This window comes from Oncorhynchus mykiss, chromosome 7 (genome assembly GCF_057628025.1).
Source record: "Oncorhynchus mykiss isolate SJ-2025 chromosome 7, ASM5762802v1, whole genome shotgun sequence".
NCBI lineage: Eukaryota > Metazoa > Chordata > Actinopteri > Salmoniformes > Salmonidae > Oncorhynchus > Oncorhynchus mykiss.
Window position 1 is genome coordinate 81,834,678 of NC_143028.1, and position 21,534 is coordinate 81,856,211.

At 46.0% G+C, this 21,534-nt stretch overlaps 1 protein-coding gene across 3 annotated transcripts; it reads left to right on the plus strand.

Moving 5' to 3' along the window:
* The first annotated feature begins 1,708 nt into the window (after positions 1-1,708).
* On the plus strand, positions 1,709-19,315 carry shisa10.1 (shisa family member 10, tandem duplicate 1). Of its 3 annotated transcripts, none has more exons than XM_036984285.2 (5): positions 1,709-2,206; positions 4,543-4,705; positions 9,591-9,721; positions 17,651-17,893; positions 18,318-19,315. In XM_036984285.2, exons 1-5 carry the CDS (start codon positions 2,143-2,145, stop codon positions 18,542-18,544), a joined length of 828 nt encoding a protein of 275 aa, XP_036840180.2. In that variant the 5' UTR covers positions 1,709-2,142; the 3' UTR covers positions 18,545-19,315. The 3 variants fall into 3 exon arrangements, with proteins under 3 accessions (XP_036840180.2, XP_090098211.1, XP_090098212.1); XM_090242085.1 differs by having other exon boundaries at positions 2,076-2,206; positions 9,594-9,721; positions 18,318-19,058; XM_090242086.1 differs by having other exon boundaries at positions 2,076-2,206; positions 9,597-9,721; positions 18,318-19,058.
* The last annotated feature ends 2,219 nt before the right edge of the window (positions 19,316-21,534 follow it).

Consider the following 21,534-nt stretch of genomic DNA (forward strand, 5'->3'; position numbering starts at 1 on the left):
AATACAACAGGTGTAGTAGACCTCACAGTGAAATGCTGAATACAACAGATGTAGTAGACCTCACAGTGAAATGCTGAATACAACAGGTGTAGTAGACCTCACAGTGAAATGCTGAATACCACAGGTGTAGTAGACCTCACAGTGAAATGCTGAATACAACAGGTGTAGTAGACCTCACAGTGAAATGCTGAATACAACAGGTGTAGTAGACCTTACAGTGAAATGCTTACTCATGAGCCCTTAACCAACAATGCAGTTTTAAGAAAATACCTAAAAAAAAAAAAAGGTAAGAGATAAGAATAACAAATAATTAAAGAGGCAGTAAATAACAATAGTGGGACTATATACAGGGTATTACGGTACAGAGTCAATGTGGAGGCTATATACAGGGTATTACGGTACAGAGTCAATGTGGAGGCTATATACAGGGGGTACCGGTACAGAGTCAATGTGGAGGCTATATACAGGGGGTACCGGTACAGAGTCAATGTGGAGGCTATATACAGGGTGTTACGGTACAGAGTCAATGTGGAGGCTATATACAGGGTGTTACGGTACAGAGTCAATGTGGAGGCTATATACAGGGTATTACAGTACAGAGCCAATGTGGAGGCTATATACAGGGTGTTACGGTACAGAGCCAATGTGGAGGCTATATACAGGGTATTACGGTACAGAGTCAATGTGGAGGCTATATACAGGGTATTACGGTACAGAGTCAATGTGGAGGCTATATACAGGTTATTACGGTACAGAGTCAATGTGGAGGCTATATACAGGGGGTACTGGTACAGAGTCAATGTGGAGGCTATATACAGGGGGTACCGGTGTCGAGGTAATGTAGAGACTATATACAGGGGGTACCGGTGTCGAGGTAATTAAGGTAATATCTACATGTAGGTAGAGTTAAAGTGACTATGCATAGATAATAAACAGAGCGTAGCAGCAGCATAGATGGGGGGGGGGGGGGGGGGCAACATTATGTACAAAACAAGTTACAAACAATGCAAAAAAACAAACATAATAGCACGGTTGGTTAAGAGCCAATAAACGTGTGTGTGTGTGTGTGTGTGTGTGTTGTATCAACAAGGATGCACACTGGCCTCGGCTAACACAATGAAAGCTAATTGGAGAAAACACAAGGATGTCTGGAACGTTCTCTCCCTTGACTGATCTTCTTTTCTGAGCTGGAAATCACCCAGCATGCTCTGCTGCTCCACTTCACCGGTGGGAGGAACTACAGCTCTGATATGAGGAACTAACATTACTGATATGATTAACAACAAATACTTCACAGCCTTTTGTACATAGGCCAGGGGCACAATGTATGAAAATATGGTTGTATCAGAATCCCCTTTATAATCATTGGCCAGTACGGAGAAATAAGTAAAACCACAAGTCCAAATCCCTATCTCCATCGATGGCTAATTTAGGAAAGGCCCGATTTTAGCTAGCTAGCTAACCACTGGAGGACAACAACACAATGAGATGCAACAATTCAAGTTTTTTTTCTGTCAATAATGATGTTTGGCTTGTGATGTGATGTGATTGGTCTGAAGCCAAATCCAAACTGGCTTCCCTTGACACTCTTTTGTTGTTGGTGCGCCTGGACCAATCACAGCTGAGCTCACACAGTTTAGCTCAACGCTGATTGGCTATTATAAAAAATTCAAGGGAGGCAAAATGCTCGTTGGCTTCCGTTGACACTCTTTTGTTGTTGGTGCATCTATGAATCTAGACATCATTGTGAAGGTGGCAAAACGTTTTTCTGGATATCCAGAACTTTACAGACGAAATTCTACAGGGAATTATACAGAATGAAGAGGTCCCCCCCCCCCTCCCAGGTTCCAGAGCCTGTCTAGGGATCTGAATAGACATTTAAATCCGACTGAAAGAGTACAGTTGTAGTTTTTGTGTTTTATTTACTTTTGAATATTAGAAGTGTTTTTTGTTGTTGTTACATTTACTTAATCTTAATTATTTTGCGTTGGTTTGTCAGTTTCACCCCCCATCCAGTAGATGGCGGCATCCACCTCACGTTATTTGCGGACCGCCATAATACCATGGAAGAAGAAACTATAGCATTCCGGACTGGGACTGTCGGTTGCGCTAGTCGTTAGTAGCATCTGAATATACCAAGCCATGGGGGAGAGTCTGTGCGTTGTTGTGCTCCTTTTGTGTGGGACTCTGATCCCCTTCGTGACCGGTGAGTTTGTCAATTGGAAATCAGTCATTAACAAACATTGTTCAGTCTGTGTGACATTGTAGAGTTTGTTAATGTTTTTTTTTTTTCCCCTCTCAAAGAGTGAAAGTACATCTTTAAGTTTCGGATGTGGTGAGGGCGAGTCTGACAAAACATGTTACTGTAGCCAGTTAGTGTCTGTTTGGTAACTACATATGTGTAACTGTTTCATATGACTTCATCATAATCAGGGGTTTAAGTACATTATTGGTCTAGAGATGCGTTATGGTCTCTCACGGTCAAAAACATGGACGTAACGTCGTTATGCAGTATTAATTCAATTCAACGGGCTTTATTGGCATGGGAGACGTGTTAACATTGCCAAAGCAAGTGAAGTAGATAATATACAAAAGTGAAATAAACAATACAAATTAACAGTAACCATTACACATACAGAAGTACAAAAACAATAAAGACATTACAAATGTCATATTTTATATATATATATATATATATATATATATATATATATATTACAGTGTTGTAACGATGTACAAATAGTTAAAGTACACAAGGGACAAGGGAAAATAAAAACATAAATATGTGTTGTATTTACAATGGTGTTTGTTCTTCACTGGTTGCCATTTTCTTGTGGCAACATGTCACACATCTTGCTGCTGTGATGGCACACTGTGGGTAGTATTATCTAACTAACTTACTATATCGTTCTTATTTCGCAATATCCACTTCCTCCGTAGTTACTGGGTCCTGAACTAGACCTGTGTATTTCTGAGTGGATTGACTTTAAACATGCAATATGTGTTGTGTGACTCGTGGAGTTGAACAGTTTGTTGTTAATTTAGTTGCTAAAGTAAAACAAGTGTTTGCTTCCATGATGTCACAGGAAACGAACTCGTAAATTACATGGGTGAGACTGGGAACAGTGTTTCACCCCATCTTGGGTTGTAAATGGTGAAATTTGAAATATACACTATGTTGAGGGCATTTAGCCAGAGAGAGAGAGAGACAATTATTTGCTCTGCAGCTGATTGTGAGAGGTCCTTCACATCCTAGCTACTCTAATTAGATCAACCAGATCTCGAGGAAGCAATCAAGAATGTCTGTCTGGCAGGCCTGCAACAAGGATGTCTGTCTGGCAGGCCTGCAACAAGGATGTCTGTCTGGCAGGCCTGCAACAAGGATGTCTGTCTGGCAGGCCTGCAACAAGGATGTCTGTCTGGCAGGCCTGCAACCTCATGACTTTACGATATCCTCTGGTAGTTGCATGGACATCAACCTCGTTTTAGGCTTCAAAACGTCTCCAAATGTATAATCGGAAGAGACTTTGTGGCCAATTCAATCAGATCGGCTTTAGTCCACATTTGCATAGCAGTTGTTTTGGCGATGTCGAACTCAGAAGTGAGTTCGACATCGGGGAGGAAAAAAAAAAAAAAGAGGTCAAATCATGAGCCAGTGATCTCCGTTAAGTCGGAGTTATAGAAAGATGCTGAGTGGCCGACTTGGATGACCATTCAAAACGATTTTACCAGTCGGAGCTATTTTTTTCCCCCCCACACCACAGGTTCCCAGTTGTCTTGAACGCTCAGAAGTCAGAAATGTCCCTAGTTGATTTGATCACAACACTATGGTGCTTTCAAGACATTGAGGAACTCTGTAGCCCCATGTGGTTAGGCTACCACCCTGCATCCCACTGCTGGCTTGCTTCTGAAGCTAAGTTGGGTTGGTCCTGGTTAGTCCTGGTTGGTCCCTGGATGGTCCTGGTTAGTACTGGTTGGTCCCTGGGTGGGAGACTAGATGTTGCTGGAAGTGGTGTTGGAGGGCCAGTAGGAGGCACTCTTTCCTCTGGTTTAAAAAAGATCCCAATGCCCCAGGGCAGTGATTGGGGACATTGCCCTGTGTAGGGGTGCTGTCTTTCAGAGTGGATGTTAAACGGGTGTCCTGACTCCCTGTGGTCACTAATTTTTTTTATGTAGGTTAAGCACATGGAGTATTGAGTAGGATTATGTGTTTTCACATGCTAAAGGGATTGCTTTGGATAATAAAATGTTTTTCTTGCTCCATGCTACCTTGTTGATAACATGACCGTGCGGGGGCAGATAACTGTTGATTTTGAGAAGAGTGCTCCTCCTCCTTCACTGCTTTTGCCTGTTCATGTCGTGGGCCATAGCCCCGGGGGGCACTGCGGGTCAGCTTAATCAAACGCCCTCGTTAACTCTATTGTGTTTGTTGTACACTTGTCAATGTTATTGCCGTTGTCTTTCAAGGTTAGACTATACCATGTATTTTCTCCCAAGCTTTGTCCAACTCAAACCTATGATGTCTTTCTTCTTTCTACCCAGCTGGTGATGACTGTGAGGGATACTTTGACGCCAAGAGCCAATACCAATCCAAGCAGTACTGTGGTACATTCCAGGGGTGCTGTGGAACGTGTCAGAATAGATACTGCTGCAGCATTGTCTTCAAACAGATGGAGACGTCTGAACAGAACAGCTGCTTTTTCAGGTAGGAGGACAAAAAAAACTATAGCTATGTCCTAATCGAATGGTACCCTATGCCCCATGGGGCCCTAGTCTAAAGTAGCGCCTTATATAGGGAATAGGGCTCTGGTTTAAAGTAATGCATTTGGGAAGTATTCAGACCCCTTGACATTTTGGTACGTTTTATTCTAAAAATTGATTGAATCGTTTTTTCCCCCTCATCACAGTACCCCATAATGACATCACAATACCCCATAATGACATCACAATACCCCATAATGACATCACAATACCCCATAATGACATCACAATACCCCATAAAGACAAAGCAAAAACGTAGACATTTTTGCAAATGTATTAAAAATGAAATCACATATACATAAGTATTCAGACTAGAGGTCGACCGATTAATCTGCATGGCCAATTAATTAGGGCCAATTTCAAAAATCCAGAAAATCACATTGTATGATTTTTAAGTAATTCATTTGTATTTTATTGCATGACATCAGTATTTGATCACCTACCAACCAGTAAAAATTCCGGCTCTCACAGACCTGTTAGTTTTTCTTTAAGAAGCCCTCCTGTTCTCCACTCATTACCTGTATTAACTGCACCTGTTTGAACTCGTTACCTGTATAAAAGACACCTGTCCACACACTCAATCAAACAGACTCCAACCTCTCCACAATGGCCAAGACCAGAGAGGGTGTAAGGACATCAGGGATAAAATTGTAGACCTGCACAAGGCTGGGATGGGCTACAGGACAATCGGCAAGCAGCTTGGTGAGAAGGCAACAACTGTTGGCGCAATTATTAGAAAATGGAAGAAGTTCAAGATGACGGTCAATCACCCTCGGTCTGGGGCTCCATGCAAGATCTCACCTCGTGGGGCATCAATGATCATGAGGAAGGTGAGGGATCAGCCCAGAACTACACGGCAGGACCTGGTCAATGACCTGAAGAGAGCTGGGACCACAGTCTCAAAGAAAACCATTAGTAACACACTACGCCGTCATGGATTAAAATCCTGCAGCGCACGCAGGGTCCCCCTGCTCAAGCCAGCGCATGTCCAGGCCCGTCTGAAGTTTTACAATGACCATCTGGATGATCCAGATGAGGAATGGGAGAAGGTCTGACGAGACAAAAATAGAGCTTTTTGGTCTAAACTCCACTCGCCGTGTTTGGAGGAAAAAGAAGGATGAGTACAACCCCAAGAACACCATCCCAACCATGAAGCATGGAGGTGGAAACATTCTTTGGAGATGCTTTTCTGCAAAGGGGACAGGACGACTGCACCGTATTGAGGGGAGGATGGATGGGGCCATGTATCGCGATTTCTTGAGATCCCACAGTAAGAGCATTAAAGGTGGGTAGTGGCTGGAAATTCCAGCATGACAACGACCCGAAACCCACAGCCAGGGCAACTAAGGAGTGGCTCCGTAAGAAGCATCTCAAGGTCCTGGAGTGGCCTAGCCAGTCTCCAGACCTGAACCCAATAGAACATTTTTGGAGGGAGCTGAAAGTCCGTATTGCCCAGCGACAGCCCCGAAACCTGAAGGATCTGGAGAAGGTCTGTATGGAGGAGTGGGCCAAAATCCCTGCTGCAGTGTGTGCAAACCTGGTCAAGAACTACAGGAAACGTATGATCTCTGTAATTGCAAACAAAGGTTTCTGTACCAAATATTAAGTTCTGCTTTTCTGATGTATCAAATACTTATGTCATGCAATAAAATGCAAATTAATTACTTAAAAATCATACAATGTGATTTTCTGGATTTTAGATTCCGTCTCTCACAGTTGAAGTGTACTTATGATAAAAATGACAGACCTCTACATGCTTTGTAAGTAGGAAAACCTGCAAAATCGGCAGTGTATCAAATACTTGTTCTCCCCACTGTGTATATTTTTAAACCTGCATATTTAAGTTTAAAATAAATTAATATTAGCAGGCAATATTAACTAGGGAAATGGTGTCACTTCTCTTGCGTTCAGTGTAAGCAGAGTCAGGGTATATGCAGCAGTTTGGGCCGCCTGGCTCGTTGCGAACTGTGTCAAGACCATTTCATCCTAACAAAGACTACTTAATTTGCCATGATTATAACATTGAAGGTTGTGCAATGTAACAGCAATATTTAGACTTAGGGATGCCACCCATTTGATAAAATATGGAACGGTTCTGTATTTCAAAATGATAGTCTCCGGATTTGACCATATTAATGACCTAAGGCTCATATTTCTGTGTTTATTATATTATAATTAAGTCTATGATTTGATAGAGTAGTCTGACTGAGCAGGGGTAGGCAGCAGCATTCATTCAAACAGCACTTTCCTCCATTTGCGAGAGAAATAGTCCTATAATTCCTATAATAACTACAAACTAAAACTTCTTCCTGGGGAATATTGAAGACTCATGTTAAAAGGAACCAGCAGGTTTCATGTTCTGAGCAAGAAACTTAAATGTTAGCTTTTTTACATGGCACTTATTGCACTTTAACATTCTTCTCCAACACTGCATTTTTGCATAATTTATTTATGTATTATATTAAGTTAAAATAAGTGTTCATTCAGTATTGTTGTAATTGTCATTATTACAAATATATATAAAAATCGGCCAATTAAATTGGTAGTGGCTTTTTTTTGTCCTCCAATAATCGGTATCAGAGTTCGTTGAAAAACCATAATCGGTCAACCTCTAATTCAGACCGTTTACTCAGTACTTTTGTTGAAACACATTTGGTAGTGATTACAGCCTCAAGTCTTCTTGGGTTTGATGCTACAAGCTTGGCACACCTGTATTTGGCGAGTTTCTCCTATTCTTCTCTGCAGATCCTCTCAAGCTCTGTCAGGTTGGATGGGGAGGGTCGCTGCACAGCTATTTTCAGGTCTCTCCAGAGATGTTAGATCGGGTTCAAGTCTGGGCTCTGGCTGGGACACTCAAGGACATTCAGAGACTTGTCCCGAAGCCACTCTTGAGTTGTCTTGGCTGTGTTCTTAGGGTCGTTGTCCTGTTGGAAGTTGAACCTTCGCCCCAGTCTGAGGTCCTGAGCGCTCTGGAGCAGGTTTTCATCAAGGATCTCTCTGTACTTTGCTCCATTTATCTTTCCCTTGATCCTGACTAGTCTCCCAGTCCCTGCCACTAAAAAACATCCCCACAACGTGTTTTACTGTAGGTATTTATTTTATTTAACTAGGCAAGTCACTTTAGGGATAGTACCAGGGTTCCTCCAGACGTGACGCTTGGCATTCAGGCCAAAGAGTTCAATCTTTGTTTCATCTGACCAAAGAATCTTGTTTCTCATGGTCAGTGAGTCCTTTTAGGTGTCTTTTGGCAAACTCCAAGTGGGCTGTCATGTTGCTTTTACTGAGCAGTGGCTTCCGTCTGGCCACTCTACCATAAAGGCCTGATTGGTGGAGTGCTGAAGATGATGGTTGTCCTTCTGGAAGGTTCTCCCATCTCCACAGAGGAACTCTAGAGCTCTGTCAGAGTGACCATCGAGTTCTTGGTCTTCTCCCTGACAAAGGCCCTTCTCCCCCGATTGCTCAATTTGGCCGGACGGCCAGCTCTAGGAAGAGTCTTGGTGGTTCCAAACAACTTCCATTTAAGAATGATGGAGGCCACTGTGTTCTTGGGGACCTGTGTTCTTGGGGAAATGTTTTGGTACCCTTCCCCAGATCTGTGCCTTCCCAATCCTGTCTCTGAGCTCTACGGACAATTCCTTCGACCTCATGGCTTGGTTTTTTTTAGCTCTGACATGCACTGTCAACTGTGGAACCTAGAGATAGACAGGTATGTGCCTTTCCAAATCATGTCCAGTCAATTGAATTTACCACAGGTGGACTCCAATCAAGTCGTAGAAACATGAAGGATGATCAATGGAAACAGGATGTATCTGAGCACAATGTTGAATCACATAGTAAAGGGTCTGTATACTTATTTACAAAACCTGTTTTCGCTTTGTCATTATGGGGTATTGTGTGTAGATTCAATTAGGATTTTTTTTCAATTTAATCCATTTTTTAAATAAGGTTGTAACGTAACAAAATGTGGAAAAAAGGTCAAGGGGTCTGAATACTTTCCGATAGGGAGCCATTTGAGACTCACTCAAAGATTAAACCACTGACCATGTGGTTCAGTGAACTGTGCTCGTGTGATTATTGCAAACCTGGCCTGAGACCTGAAGAACATTGAAAAACATTTATTTTATTGCACTAAGGCTGAAACCCACAGCCGATTGCGTTAGCCTGATTGTGAAACCCATTCTGCCAACAAAGATGTGAACTATAGCCCCTCACTTCCTCTTTAAAACCAAGCTCTTTTCAGATCAGTGAAACGAAACTTTGCAACAAGCATCCGTCCTTGTAACACATGAACAGGCACATGTCACCACCCCATCAGAGCAGGAGCAGGAGCAGAGTAGACACCCCCTCCACCCCCCCTCACGAGAGTTGCAGCATCAACACCACTTCAAACTTGAGGGGTATATAAAACAGGATCAGTGAATTAGCCAGATAACTTGAGGGGTATATAAAACAGGATCAGTGAATTAGCCAGCTAATTTTGATCAACAAGCAGAAATCATTTTGTCTGATTCATTTAGAAAGCTAAACGTGTTTTTGATGGAATCAATTAATCCATGCCCATATCAAGTTTTATCTTTCTAAAAAAATAAACGCTATTTCAGATTATTTAGAAAAGTTCGCTGGTCAACTCCTTGATCCTGCTTCGTAGTATACCCCTACTGTATATTTGGCTGCACAGGGCTAACATGCAAATCTAAATCTATATGATGTAATGCTTTATGCAACAGTACAATTACAGAAGTCTTTTTTTTCATGATCTGGCTTTGTTAGTTCAGAAATAAATGTTTTGTTTCTCTCTCTGACTGATTTGTTGTGTTTCTCTATTCCAGTAGCAGCATCAGCAGCAGCACGTTCACCATCTGGCCATTCATCGCAATACCGGTCATCTTGGTGATTATTTTCATCTCTTGCTGCGTGTGTCCCTGTTGCTGCATGTACAACATGTGCCGGAAGCCCAGACGTAAGTCTCTCCTTTTGATCACAACACGTTTCCTGAAGCCCCGGTGTACGTTACAGCCTTGCAGAAGTATTCATCCCCCTTTGTTGTTTTTACTATTCTGTTGCTTTACAACCTGTAATTTAAATTGAATTTAAATTTAATGTAATGGACATACACAAAATAGTCCAAATTTGTGAAGTGAAATGAGAAATACAACTTTAATAATTAATAAATAATAAATCATTAATAACTGAAAAGTGGTGTGTCTCCATAGACAAACATTGCCAGTAGAATGGCCTTACTGAAGAACTCAGTAACTCAAGAACTCGACTTTCAATGTGGCACCGTGATGGGATGCTTTCCAACAAGTCAGTTCGGTAAATTTCTGCCCTGATAAAGCTGCCCTGGTCAACTGTAAGTGCATATGTATTCACCCCCTTTGCTATGAAGCCCCTAAATAAGATCTGGTGCAACCAATTACCTTCAGAAGTCACATGATTAGTTAGATTGCACACAGATGGATTTTTTTTTTTTAAAGTGTCACATGATCTGTCACATGATCTCAAAGTTGTGGAGAAGTACATATCAGGGTTGGGTTATAAAAAAATATCAGAAACTTTGAACATCCCACAGAGCACCATTAAATCCATTATTAAAAAATGGAAAGAATATGGCACCACAACAAACCTGACAAGAGAGGGCCGCCCACCAAAACTCACAGAACAGGCAAGGAGGACATTAAATCAGCGAGGCAACAAAGAGACCAAAGATAACCCTGGAGGAGCTGCAAAGCTCCTCAGTGGAGATTGGAGTATCTGTCCATAGGACCACTTTAAGCCGTACACTCCACAGAGCTGGGCTTTATGGAAAAGTGGCCCAAAAAAAATAAGCAAACACGTTTGGTGTTTGCCAAAAGGCATGTGGGAGACTCCCCAAATATATGGAAGAAGTTACTCTGGTCAGATGATACTAGGAATGAACTGGTCAGAATTGAAGTAATGATGGATGGCGCTAAATACAGGGAAATTCTTGAAGGAAACCTGTTTCAGTCTTCCAGAGATTTGAGACTGGGACGGAGGTTCACCTTCCAGCAGGACAATGACCCTAAGTATACTGCTAAAGCAACACTCGAGTGGTTTAAGTGGAAACATTTAAATGTATTGGAATGGCCTAGTCAAAGCCCAGACCTCAATCCAATTGAGAATATGTGGTATGACTTAAAGATTAATGTACACAAGCGGAACCCATCCAACTTGAAGGAGCAGTTTTGCCTTGAAGAATGGGCAATAACCCCAGTGGCTAGATGTGCCAAGCTTATAGAGACATACACCAAGAGACTTGCAGCTGTAATTGCTGCAAAAGGTGGCTCTACAAAGTATTGACTTTGGGGGGTGAATAGTTACGCACGCTCAAGTTCTGTTTTTGTCTTATTTCTTGTTTGTTTGACAAAAAAATATTTTGCCTCTTCAAAGTGGTAGGCATGTTGTGTAAATCAAATGATACAACACCCCCCCCCCCCCCCCCCCCAAAAAAAATGGCAAGGCAACAAAATAGGAAAAATACTGAATACTTCCGCAAGCCACTATGTCTCCTTTGATCACAACATGATACAAATATGCTGATTGATTTTAGATTTAAAACAATTATATTAACTATTTGTTTATATTCTCAATGACCTATGTGTAGTCTGGGGGTCAGTTCTGACTGTAGTATCTCTGTGTAGTCTGGGGGGGTCAGTTCTGACTGTAGTATCTGTGTAGTCTGGGGGTCAGTTCTGACTGTAGTATCTGTGTAGTCTGGGCGAGTCAGTTCTGACAGTAGTATCTGTGTAGTCTGGGGGGGTCAGTTCTGACTGTAGTATCTGTGTAGTCTGGGGGGGTCAGTTCTGACTGTAGTATCTGTGTAGTCTGGGGGGGGGTCAGTTCTGACTAGTATCTGTATAGTCTGGGGGGGTCAGTTCTGACTAGTATCTGTATAGTCTGGGGGGGGGGGGTCAGTTCTGACTGTAGTATCTGTGTAGTCTGGGGGGGGGGGGGGTCAGTTCTGACTGTAGTATCTGTGTAGTCTGGGGGGGGGGTCAGTTCTGACTGTAGTATCTGTGTAGTCTGGGGGGGGGGGTCAGTTCTGACTGTAGTATCTGTGTAGTCTGGGGGGGTCAGTTCTGACTGTAGTATCTGTGTAGTCTGGGGGGGTCAGTTCTGACTGTAGTATCTGTGTAGTCTGGGGGGGGTCAGTTCTGACTGTAGTATCTGTGTAGTCTGGGGGGGGTCAGTTCTGACTGTAGTATCTGTGTAGTCTGGGGGGGGGTCAGTTCTGACTGTAGTATCTGTGTAGTCTGGGGGGGGGTCAGTTCTGACTGTAGTATCTGTGTAGTCTGGGGGGGTCAGTTCTGACTGTAGTATCTGTGTAGTCTGGGGGGGGTCAGTTCTGACTGTAGTATCTGTGTAGTCTGGGGGGGGTCAGTTCTGACTGTAGTATCTGTGTAGTCTGGGGGGGGGGCCAGTTCTGACTGTAGTATCTGTGTAGTCTGGGGGTCAGTGTTTAGTAGAGTTAAGTTCAGTATCCGTGTAGTCTGATGGGGGGGGGGGGGGGGGGGGGGGTCAGTTCTGACTGTAGTATCTGTGTAGTCTGGGGGGGGGGCCAGTTCTGACTGTAGTATCTGTGTAGTCTGGGGGGGGGGCCAGTTCTGACTGTAGTATCTGTGTAGTCTGGGGGTCAGTGTTTAGTAGAGTTAAGTTCAGTATCCGTGTAGTCTGATGGGGGGGGGGGGGGGGGGGGTCAGTTCTGACTGTAGTATCGGGGGGGTCAGTTCTGACTGTAGTATCTGTGTAGTCCGGGGGAGGTCAGTTCTGACTGTAGTATCTGTGTAGTCTGGGGGGGTCAGTTCTGACTGTAGTATCTGTGTAGTCTGGGGGGGTCAGTTCTGACTAGTATCTGTGTAGTCTGGGGGGGGGTCAGTTCTGACTGTAGTATCTGTGTAGTCTGGGGGGGTCAGTTCTGACTGTAGTATCTGTGTAGTCTGGGGGGGGTCAGTTCTGACTGTAGTATCTGTGTAGTCTGGGGGGGGTCAGTTCTGACTGTAGTATCTGTGTAGTCTGGGGGGGTCAGTTCTGACTGTAGTATCCGTGTAGTCTGATTGGGGGGGGGGGGGGTCAGTTCTGACTGTAGTATCGGGGGGGTCAGTTCTGACTGTAGTATCTGTGTAGTCTGGGGGAGGTCAGTTCTGACTGTAGTATCTGTGTAGTCTGGGGGGGTCAGTTCTGACTGTAGTATCTGTGTAGTCTGGGGGGGTCAGTTCTGACTAGTATCTGTGTAGTCTGGGGGGGGGTCAGTTCTGACTGTAGTATCTGTGTAGTCTGGGGGGGTCAGTTCTGACTGTAGTATCTGTGTAGTCTGGGGGGGTCAGTTCTGACTAGTATCTGTGTAGTCTGGGGGGGGTCATTTCTGACTGTAGTATCTGTGTAGTCTGGGGGGGGGGTCAGTTCTGACTGTAGTATCTGTGTAGTCTGGGGGGGTCAGTTCTGACTGTAGTATCTGTGTAGTCGGGGGGGTCAGTTCTGACTGTAGTATCTGTGTAGTCTGGGGGGGGGGTCAGTTCTGACTGTAGTATCTGTGTAGTTTGGGGGGGGGGGCCAGTTCTGACTGTAGTATCTGTGTAGTCTGGGGGGGGTCATTTCTGACTGTAGTATCTGTGTAGTTTGGGGGGGGGGGCAGTTCTGACTGTAGTATCTGTGTAGTCTGGGGGTCAGTGTTTAGTAGAGTTAAGTTCAACAAGGCTTCAGTTCGCAGGCAAACATGTTACTTAGTAGCAATTTCAGTAGAATGAACATTCCAGAATGTTACGGTGAAGCCACAAATAGCTACTTTTTCTGGCAACATTCAAACTTTAAATTAAACCATATTTCGAAATGTACTGTATTATTTGTAGTGGCAGTTTAGACCTGAAACAGACACACGCTCCTCCGAACAGTACCTTCTCAGACACAAAACAAATGGAATGCTTTAGCTAAAGTTAACAATATTTTCCTTGTTGAACACACCTCAGGTTTCTGTTTGTGGTTAAATGCTGCCCATTCATATGGAGCAGACAGCCACTATGAGCCCTATGGGTAGTGCACTACTTTAGACCAGAGCCCTATGGGTAGTGCACTACCTTAGACCAGAGCCCTATGGGTAGTGCACTACTTTAGACCAGATCCCTATGGGTAGTGCACTACCTTAGACCAGAGCCCTATGGGTAGTGCACTACTTTAGACCAGATCCCTATGGGTAGTACACTACTTTAGACCAGAGCCCTGTGGGGGTAGTGCACTACTATAGACCAGAGCCCTATGGGGGTAGTGCACTACTGTAGGCCAGAGCCCTGTGGGTAGTACACTACTTTAGACCAGAGCCCTATGGGTAGTGAACTACTTTAGACCAGAGCCCTATGGGTAGTGAAACTACTTTAGACCAGAGCCCTATGGGTAGTGCACTACTGTAGACCAGAGCCCTGTGGGTAGTGAACTACTTTAGACCAGAGCCCTGTGGGTAGTACACTACTTTAGACCAGAGCCCTATGGGTAGTGTCCTACTGTAGACCAGAGCCCTATGGGTAGTGAACTACTTTAGACCAGAGCCCTATGGGTAGTGGAACTACTTTAGACCAGAGCCCTATGGGTAGTGTTCTACTGTAGACCAGAGCCCTATGGGTAGTGTTCTACTGTAGACCAGAGCCCTATGGGTAGTGCACTACTGTAGACCTGAGCCCTATGGGTAGTGCTCTACTGTAGACCAGAGCCCTGTGGGTAGTGAACTACTGTAGACCAGAGCCCTATGGGGTAGTGCACTACTTTAGACCAGAGCCCTGTGGGTAGTGTTCTACTGTAGACCAGAGCCCTATGGGTAGTGCACTACTGTAGACCTGAGCCCTATGGGTAGTGCTCTACTGTAGACCAGAGCCCTGTGGGTAGTGAACTACTGTAGACCAGAGCCCTATGGGGTAGTGCACTACTTTAGACCAGAGCCCTGTGGGTAGTGTTCTACTGTAGACCAGAGCCCTGTGGGTAGTGAACTACTTTAGACCAGAGCCCTGTGGGTAGTGTTCTACTGTAGACCAGAGCCCTATGGGTAGTGTTCTACTGTAGACCAGAGCCCTGTGGGTAGTGCACTACTTTAGACCAGAGCCCTATGGGTAGTGTTCTACTGCAGACCAGAGCCCTGTGGGTAGTGCACTACTTTAGACCAGAGCCCTATGGGTAGTGTTCTACTGTAGACCAGAGCCCTATGGGTAGTACACTACTTTAGACCAGAGCCCTATGGGGTAGTGCACTACTTTAGACCAGAGCCCTATGGGGTAGTGTTCTACTTTAGACCAGAGCCCTGTGGGGTAGTGTTCTACTGTAGACTAGAGCCCTATGGGTAGTGCACCACTGTAGACCAGAGCCCTGTGGGGTAGTGTTCTACTGTAGACTAGAGCCCTATGGGTAGTGCACCACTGTAGACCAGAGCCCTGGGGGTAGTGCACTACTGTAGACCAGAGCCCTGGGGGTAGTGCACTACTGTAGACCAGAGCCCTGTGGGTAGTGCACTACTGTAGACCAGAGCCCTGTGGGTAGTGCACTACTTTAGACCAGAGCCCTGTGGGGTAGTGGACTACTTTAGACCAGAGCCCTGTGGGTAGTGCACTACTTTAGACCAGAGCCCTATGGGTATAGTGTTCTACTTTAGACCAGAGCGAGTATTCTACTTCCTGTAACGTGTTGACAAGCCGTGGAAGTACTCTACTTCCTCTGACACGTTTCTTATTGGATGTTCCTTCCGTGTTTCACGCTTGTTAGAACAGTTGTCTCGTTTGGTGCCGACTGACCAGGAACCAGGCTGACCTGGGCTGTTGGAGTGAGAATTTCTCTTGTTTTCGTGGCATTTCATAAAAAAAAAAAAGTGTTATCCTGTTTGGTGTCTATTGAACATGTGCCTGCTGAATCTGTGGTTAGAATGATAACAGGTGGGTTTGTTCCAGCCAATGAGTCTGACTCATACTTTCCCTAGCAACCCACCACAGGGGGCGGAGCCTTCAGAGCCCTCTGTCATACAGGAAGTGGTCAGACCACTCCCACTTGGAACCCTGACAAGGCCTTGGCGGTGGGAGGAATCCACAAACAAAGGATAGTGTATCCCAAACGGTTCCCTAATATAGTTCACTACTTTTGACCTGAAGTGCAGTGTATATAAAGGAATAGGTTGTCATTTGGAATGCACACATGAGGGTTGATTTCAGACAACACCCAATTATGTAACCTCTTCTTCCCCTCCTTACAATGGAGAAGGAATCTAGTGTCTGTCTAATCTAACAGCTCTTTTCGAGTTCAGGAAGAAAAAAAAACCTCTCGTTTGGAATTCGAAACAAGAATGCATACATTTTAAGCATTGCTGATAACTGTAGGATTCAACATTCGTAGACCTATGGTGTAAGATTAGCTTAAGTACATTTGGAAACGGGTATTTTTTAAAGTTTTTATTTATTTATTTTAAATTTTACCCCTTTTTCTCCCCAATTTTGTGGTATCCAATTGTTTTTAGTAGCTACTATCTTGTCTCATCGCTACAACTCCCGTACGGGCTCAGGAGAGACGAAGGTTGAAAGTCACGCGTCCTCCGATACACAACCCAACCAAGCCGTACTGCTTCTTAACACAGCGCGCATCCAACCCGGAAGCCAGCCGCACCTGGCAACCTTGGTTAGCGCGCACTGCGCCCGGCCCGCCACAGGAGTCGCTGGTGCGTGATGAGACAAGGATATCCCTACCGGCCAAGCACTCCCTAACCCGGACGACTCTAGGCCAATTGTGCGTCGCCCCACGGACCTCCCGGTCGCGGCCGGTTACGACAGAGCCTGGGCACGAACCCAGAGTCTCTGATGGCACAGCTGGCGCTGCAGCGCCCTTAACCACTGCGCCACCCGGGAGGCCCTGGAAACTGGTAATTTTAACAGGTTGTTGTTTGACTTTAAAAAAAATATATAAATGAACACTTCTTGTAAATGTGTGTTTGAACCAGTGGCATTTAAGCCTTAACCAGAATCCACAGACACAGATGTGATAGCCCAGCATCCCATGACATAACTACGTGGCTCCTCCCCCAACGTTGTGCTCCTCCCCCAACGTTGTGCTCCTCCCCCACATTCCTCTTAATTTGAATGGTCTTGACGGAGAAAGTATTTGAGCTGCGCTGAGAATTAAAAAAAAAAAAAAAATATGAAAGCCAACAGTCCAATATTGTAGAACACGGCTGTGCTTACCCAAATACATTTTGGACTGATAGAAGCTTTATACCCTCTGTACTGAGCTGACCGGGGCGTCCCACTTCCTGTTCTGATCATCAGGCTTCATTTCTGGCCTGTCCCTCAGTATGTCTGTCAGCACAGTTCTCCGCTTCCACCTACATAGTTTAGGCTGTGGTTTACAAATCAAATGTATTTATATATCCCTTCGTACATCAGCTGATATCACAAAGTGCTGTAACAGAAACCCAGCCTAAAACCCCAAACAGAAAGCAATGCAGGTGTAGAAGCACGGTGGCTAGGAAAAAAAAACTCCCTCGAAAGGCCCAAAACCACAGAAGAAGCCAAGAGAGGAACCAGTACACTGTTGATATCAGAAACATCCTTCTAAACAGACACTAGGGCTTTTCAACAACGGCTTCACTAGGTTCTCCTTCACCACACCCATTTCTCCTTCACCACACCCATTTCTCCTTCACCACACCCATTTCTCCTTCACCACACCCATTTCTCCTTCACCACACCCATTTCTCCTTCACCACACCCATTTCTCCTTCACCACACCCATTTCTCCTTCACCACACCCATTTCTCCTTCACCACACCCATTTCAACAAATAGTTGTTAGACGCTTCAATAAAGAGCTGTGTGAACTAACCTCTGATTTATTGTCTGCCTTATCCCATACAGCGGTGATAGCCACGACCTCCCACACCACAGTGGTGAACACCCAGTTCACCCAGCAACCCCAGCAGCCCGTCCAGCCCTACCAGGGTGGCCCCCAGTACCCAGCCTACCAGCCCGTACCCGTCCAGCCTGGGTATGGGGCTCAGCCTCAACCCGGCTACGGAGGAGGGCAGCCCATGCCCACAGCACTGGGCTACCAGGGACAGCCCCTCCAGCCAGGACCACCCCCCCCCTACCAAGAGACTGGTAAGTGATATAGACGTACAGGTGATGATGTAATGGCACCCTTTTTATGCGCCCTCCTATAGGTTTTAACTCCAACCCTGTTCCTGGAGAGCTACCCTCCTATAGGTTAACTCCAACCCTGTTCCTGGAGAGCTACCCTCCTGTAGGTTTTAACTCCAGCCCTGTTCCTGGAGAGCTACCCTCCTGTAGGTTTTAACTCCAACCCTGTTCCTGGAGAGCTCCCCTCCTGTAGGGGTTTAACTCCAACCCTACAGGAGGGTAGCTCTCCAGGACCAGGGTTGGAGTTAAAACCTACAGGATGGTCTCTCCAGGTTGCTGTCGAAGCATTCTAGTTCCACCTTATGACTAGTTTCCCAAAAAACACCACCTCTGTCTGGTGTGGTAAAGTCCTCTCTCTCTCTCTCTCTCTCTCTCTCTCTCTCAGGTTCAGCCTATCCTCCTGCTATCCAAGTGCCTTATAGTCAGGCTGGGTTCAGTCCAGGACAACCATCTTACCCCTTCCAGCCTCCAGCTCAGCCCGGCTACCCAGCCCAGCAGCCCAGCCACCCAGCCCAAGCTGGCGCGCCTCCCGCTCAGCCTGACTTCCTCTCTGCCCAGCCTGCCTACAACCCTGCCTTCGTGGACTCCCAACCTCCGAAGACTGGCTACTGAGCCAATTCTCCATCACTGTCTGACGCAGTTCTCCCTCATAATTCTCCATCACCCACTGTCGCAGTTCTCCCTCCCATTCTCCATCACCCACTGTCTGACGCAGTTCTCCCTCATAATTCTCCATCACCCACTGACGCAGTTCTCCCTCCCATTCTCCATCACCCACTGTCGCAGTTCTCCCTCCCATTCTCCATCACCCACTGTCTGAAGCAGTTCTCCCTCATAATTCTCCATCACCCACTGACGCAGTTCTCCCTCCCATTCTCCATCACCCACTGACGCAGTTCTCCCTCCCATTCTCCATCACCCACTGTCTGACGCAGTTCTCCCTCATAATTCTCCATCACCCACTGACGCAGTTCTCCCTCCCATTCTCCATCACCCACTGTCTGACGCAGTTCTCCCTCATAATTCTCCATCACCCACTGACGCAGTTCTCCCTCCCATTCTCCATCACCCACTGACGCAGTTCTCCCTCCCATTCTCCATCACCCACTGACGCAGTTCTCCCTCCCATTCTCCATCACCCACTGTCTGACGCAGTTCTCCCTCATAATTCTCCATCACCCACTGACGCAGTTCTCCCTCATAATTCTCCATCACCCACTGTCTGACGCAGTTCTCCCTCATAATTCTCCATCACCCACTGTCGCAGTTCTCCCTCCCATTCTCCATCACCCACTGACGCAGTTCTCCCTCATAATTCTCCATCACCCACTGTCGCAGTTCTCCCTCCCATTCTCCATCACCCACTGACGCAGTTCTCCCTCCCATTCTCCATCACCCACTGTCTGACGCAGTTCTCCCTCATAATTCTCCATCACCCACTGACGCAGTTCTCCCTCCCATTCTCCATCACCCACTGTCTGACGCAGTTCTCCCTCATAATTCTCCATCACCCACTGTCGCAGTTCTCCCTCCCATTCTCCATCACCCACTGACGCAGTTCTCCCTCATAATTCTCCATCACCCACTGTCGCAGTTCTCCCTCCCATTCTCCATCACCCACTGACGCAGTTCTCCCTCCCATTCTCCATCACCCACTGTCTGACGCAGTTCTCCCTCATAATTCTCCATCACCCACTGACGCAGTTCTCCCTCCCATTCTCCATCACCCACTGTCTGACGCAGTTCTCCCTCATAATTCTCCATCACCCACTGTCTGACGCAGTTCTCCCTCATAATTCTCCATCACCCACTGTCGCAGTTCTCCCTCCCATTCTCCATCACCCACTGACGCAGTTCTCCCTCCCATTCTCCATCACCCACTGACGCAGTTCTCCCTCCCATTCTCCATCACCCACTGACGCAGTTCTCCCTCCCATTCTCCATCACCCACTGACGCAGTTCTCCCTCCCATTCTCCATCACCCACTGACGCAGTTCTCCCTCCCATTCTCCATCACCCACTGACGCAGTTCTCCCTCCCATTCTCCATCACTGTCTGACGCAGTTCTCCCTCCCATTCTCCATCACCCACTGTCTGAAGCAGTTCTCCCTCCCATTCTCCATCACCCACTGTCTGAAGCAGTTCTCTCTCCATCACCCACAGGTCTCCCTCCCTCCATCCATCCACCCACTGTCTGAAGCAGTTCTCTCTCCCATTCTCCATCCACCCACTGTCTGAAGCAGTTCTCTCTCCATCACTGTCTGAAGCAGTTCTCTCTCCATCACTGTCTGACGCAGTTCTCTCTCATCACCCACAGTTCTCCATCCACCCACTGTCTGACGCAGTTCTCCCTCCCATTCTCCATCACCCACTGTCTGAAGCAGTTCTCCCTCCCATTCTCCATCACCCACTGTCTGAAGCAGTTCTCTCTCCATCACCCACAGGTCTCCCTCCCTCCATCCATCCACCCACTGTCTGAAGCAGTTCTCTCTCCCATTCTCCATCCACCCACTGTCTGAAGCAGTTCTCTCTCCATCACTGTCTGAAGCAGTTCTCTCTCCATCACTGTCTGACGCAGTTCTCTCTCATCACCCACAGTTCTCCATCCACCCACTGTCTGACGCAGTTCTCCCTCCCATTCTCCATCACCCACTGTCTGAAGCAGTTCTCTCTCATCACCCACAGTTCTCCCTCCCATTCTCCATCCATCCACCCACTGCCTGAAGCAGTTCTCTCCCCATCACCCACAGGTCTCCCTCCCTCCCATTCTCCATCCATCCACCCACTGCCTGAAGCAGTTCTCTCCCCATCACCCACAGGTCTCCCTCCCTCCCATTCTCCATCCATCCACCCACTGTCTGAAGCAGTTCTCTCCATCGCCCACAGGTCTCCCTCCCGTTCCCCACCACCCCAAACATGTCCCATTCACTGAGCTTCTAGAGCTCACCTGGGAGAGAACTGAGCTGGCTTGCATCCCTAACAGCACCCTATTCTCTATGTAGTGCACTATCCTGGTCAAACGTAGTGCACTACATAAGGAATAGGGTGCTGTTTGGGATGAATCCCTATACCTTGTTAGGGCCAGGTATATTATTATTACAATCTAAAGGGAATCTTCATGTATTGCTGTGCCTCGGTCTTCATTGTGCAACCCCAAACTGTGGTTTAAAACATTTTGCACTGTAGTTGGACGGACGTAAAGTAGAATAATGTCTGAATCCTCATTCACACAATTATGAAATATACCTAGTTTAGTGGTAAAACGGATGTCCTGTCTCGTACAGAAACAGTTGTGCCTTTTTTTATTTTTTTACCATAAATTATTGGTCCAACCAAATTATATATATTTTTTAAAAATAAAACCATCAGTGTGTGTGGTTTTTAGACACCGCTTTAAAATGTCTATGCCCCCATGTAGGGCACTGCTTTTGTCCAGAGCCCAATGAACTCAAAAGTAGTGCCCTATGTAGGGAATAGGGTGCCATTTTGGACTGTTAAACCTCCACAATATGCCTTGTTTTTTCTTTACTTATGCTGTGAGATCATTCTGTACCAAGCCTTGCAGGTGAACCAAGCTGAATGAAGCGCTACCAGCCTTTAAA

Coding starts and splice junctions, on each gene's coding strand:
- shisa10.1 (XM_036984285.2), top strand. CDS start 2,143: ATGGGGGAGAGTCTGTGCGTTGTTGTGCTCCTTTTGTGTGGGACTCTG. Junction 2,207..4,542: donor TCTGATCCCCTTCGTGACCG/GTGAGTTTGTCA, acceptor CTTTCTACCCAG/CTGGTGATGACTGTGAGGGA. Junction 4,706..9,590: donor CAGAACAGCTGCTTTTTCAG/GTAGGAGGACAA, acceptor TCTCTATTCCAG/TAGCAGCATCAGCAGCAGCA.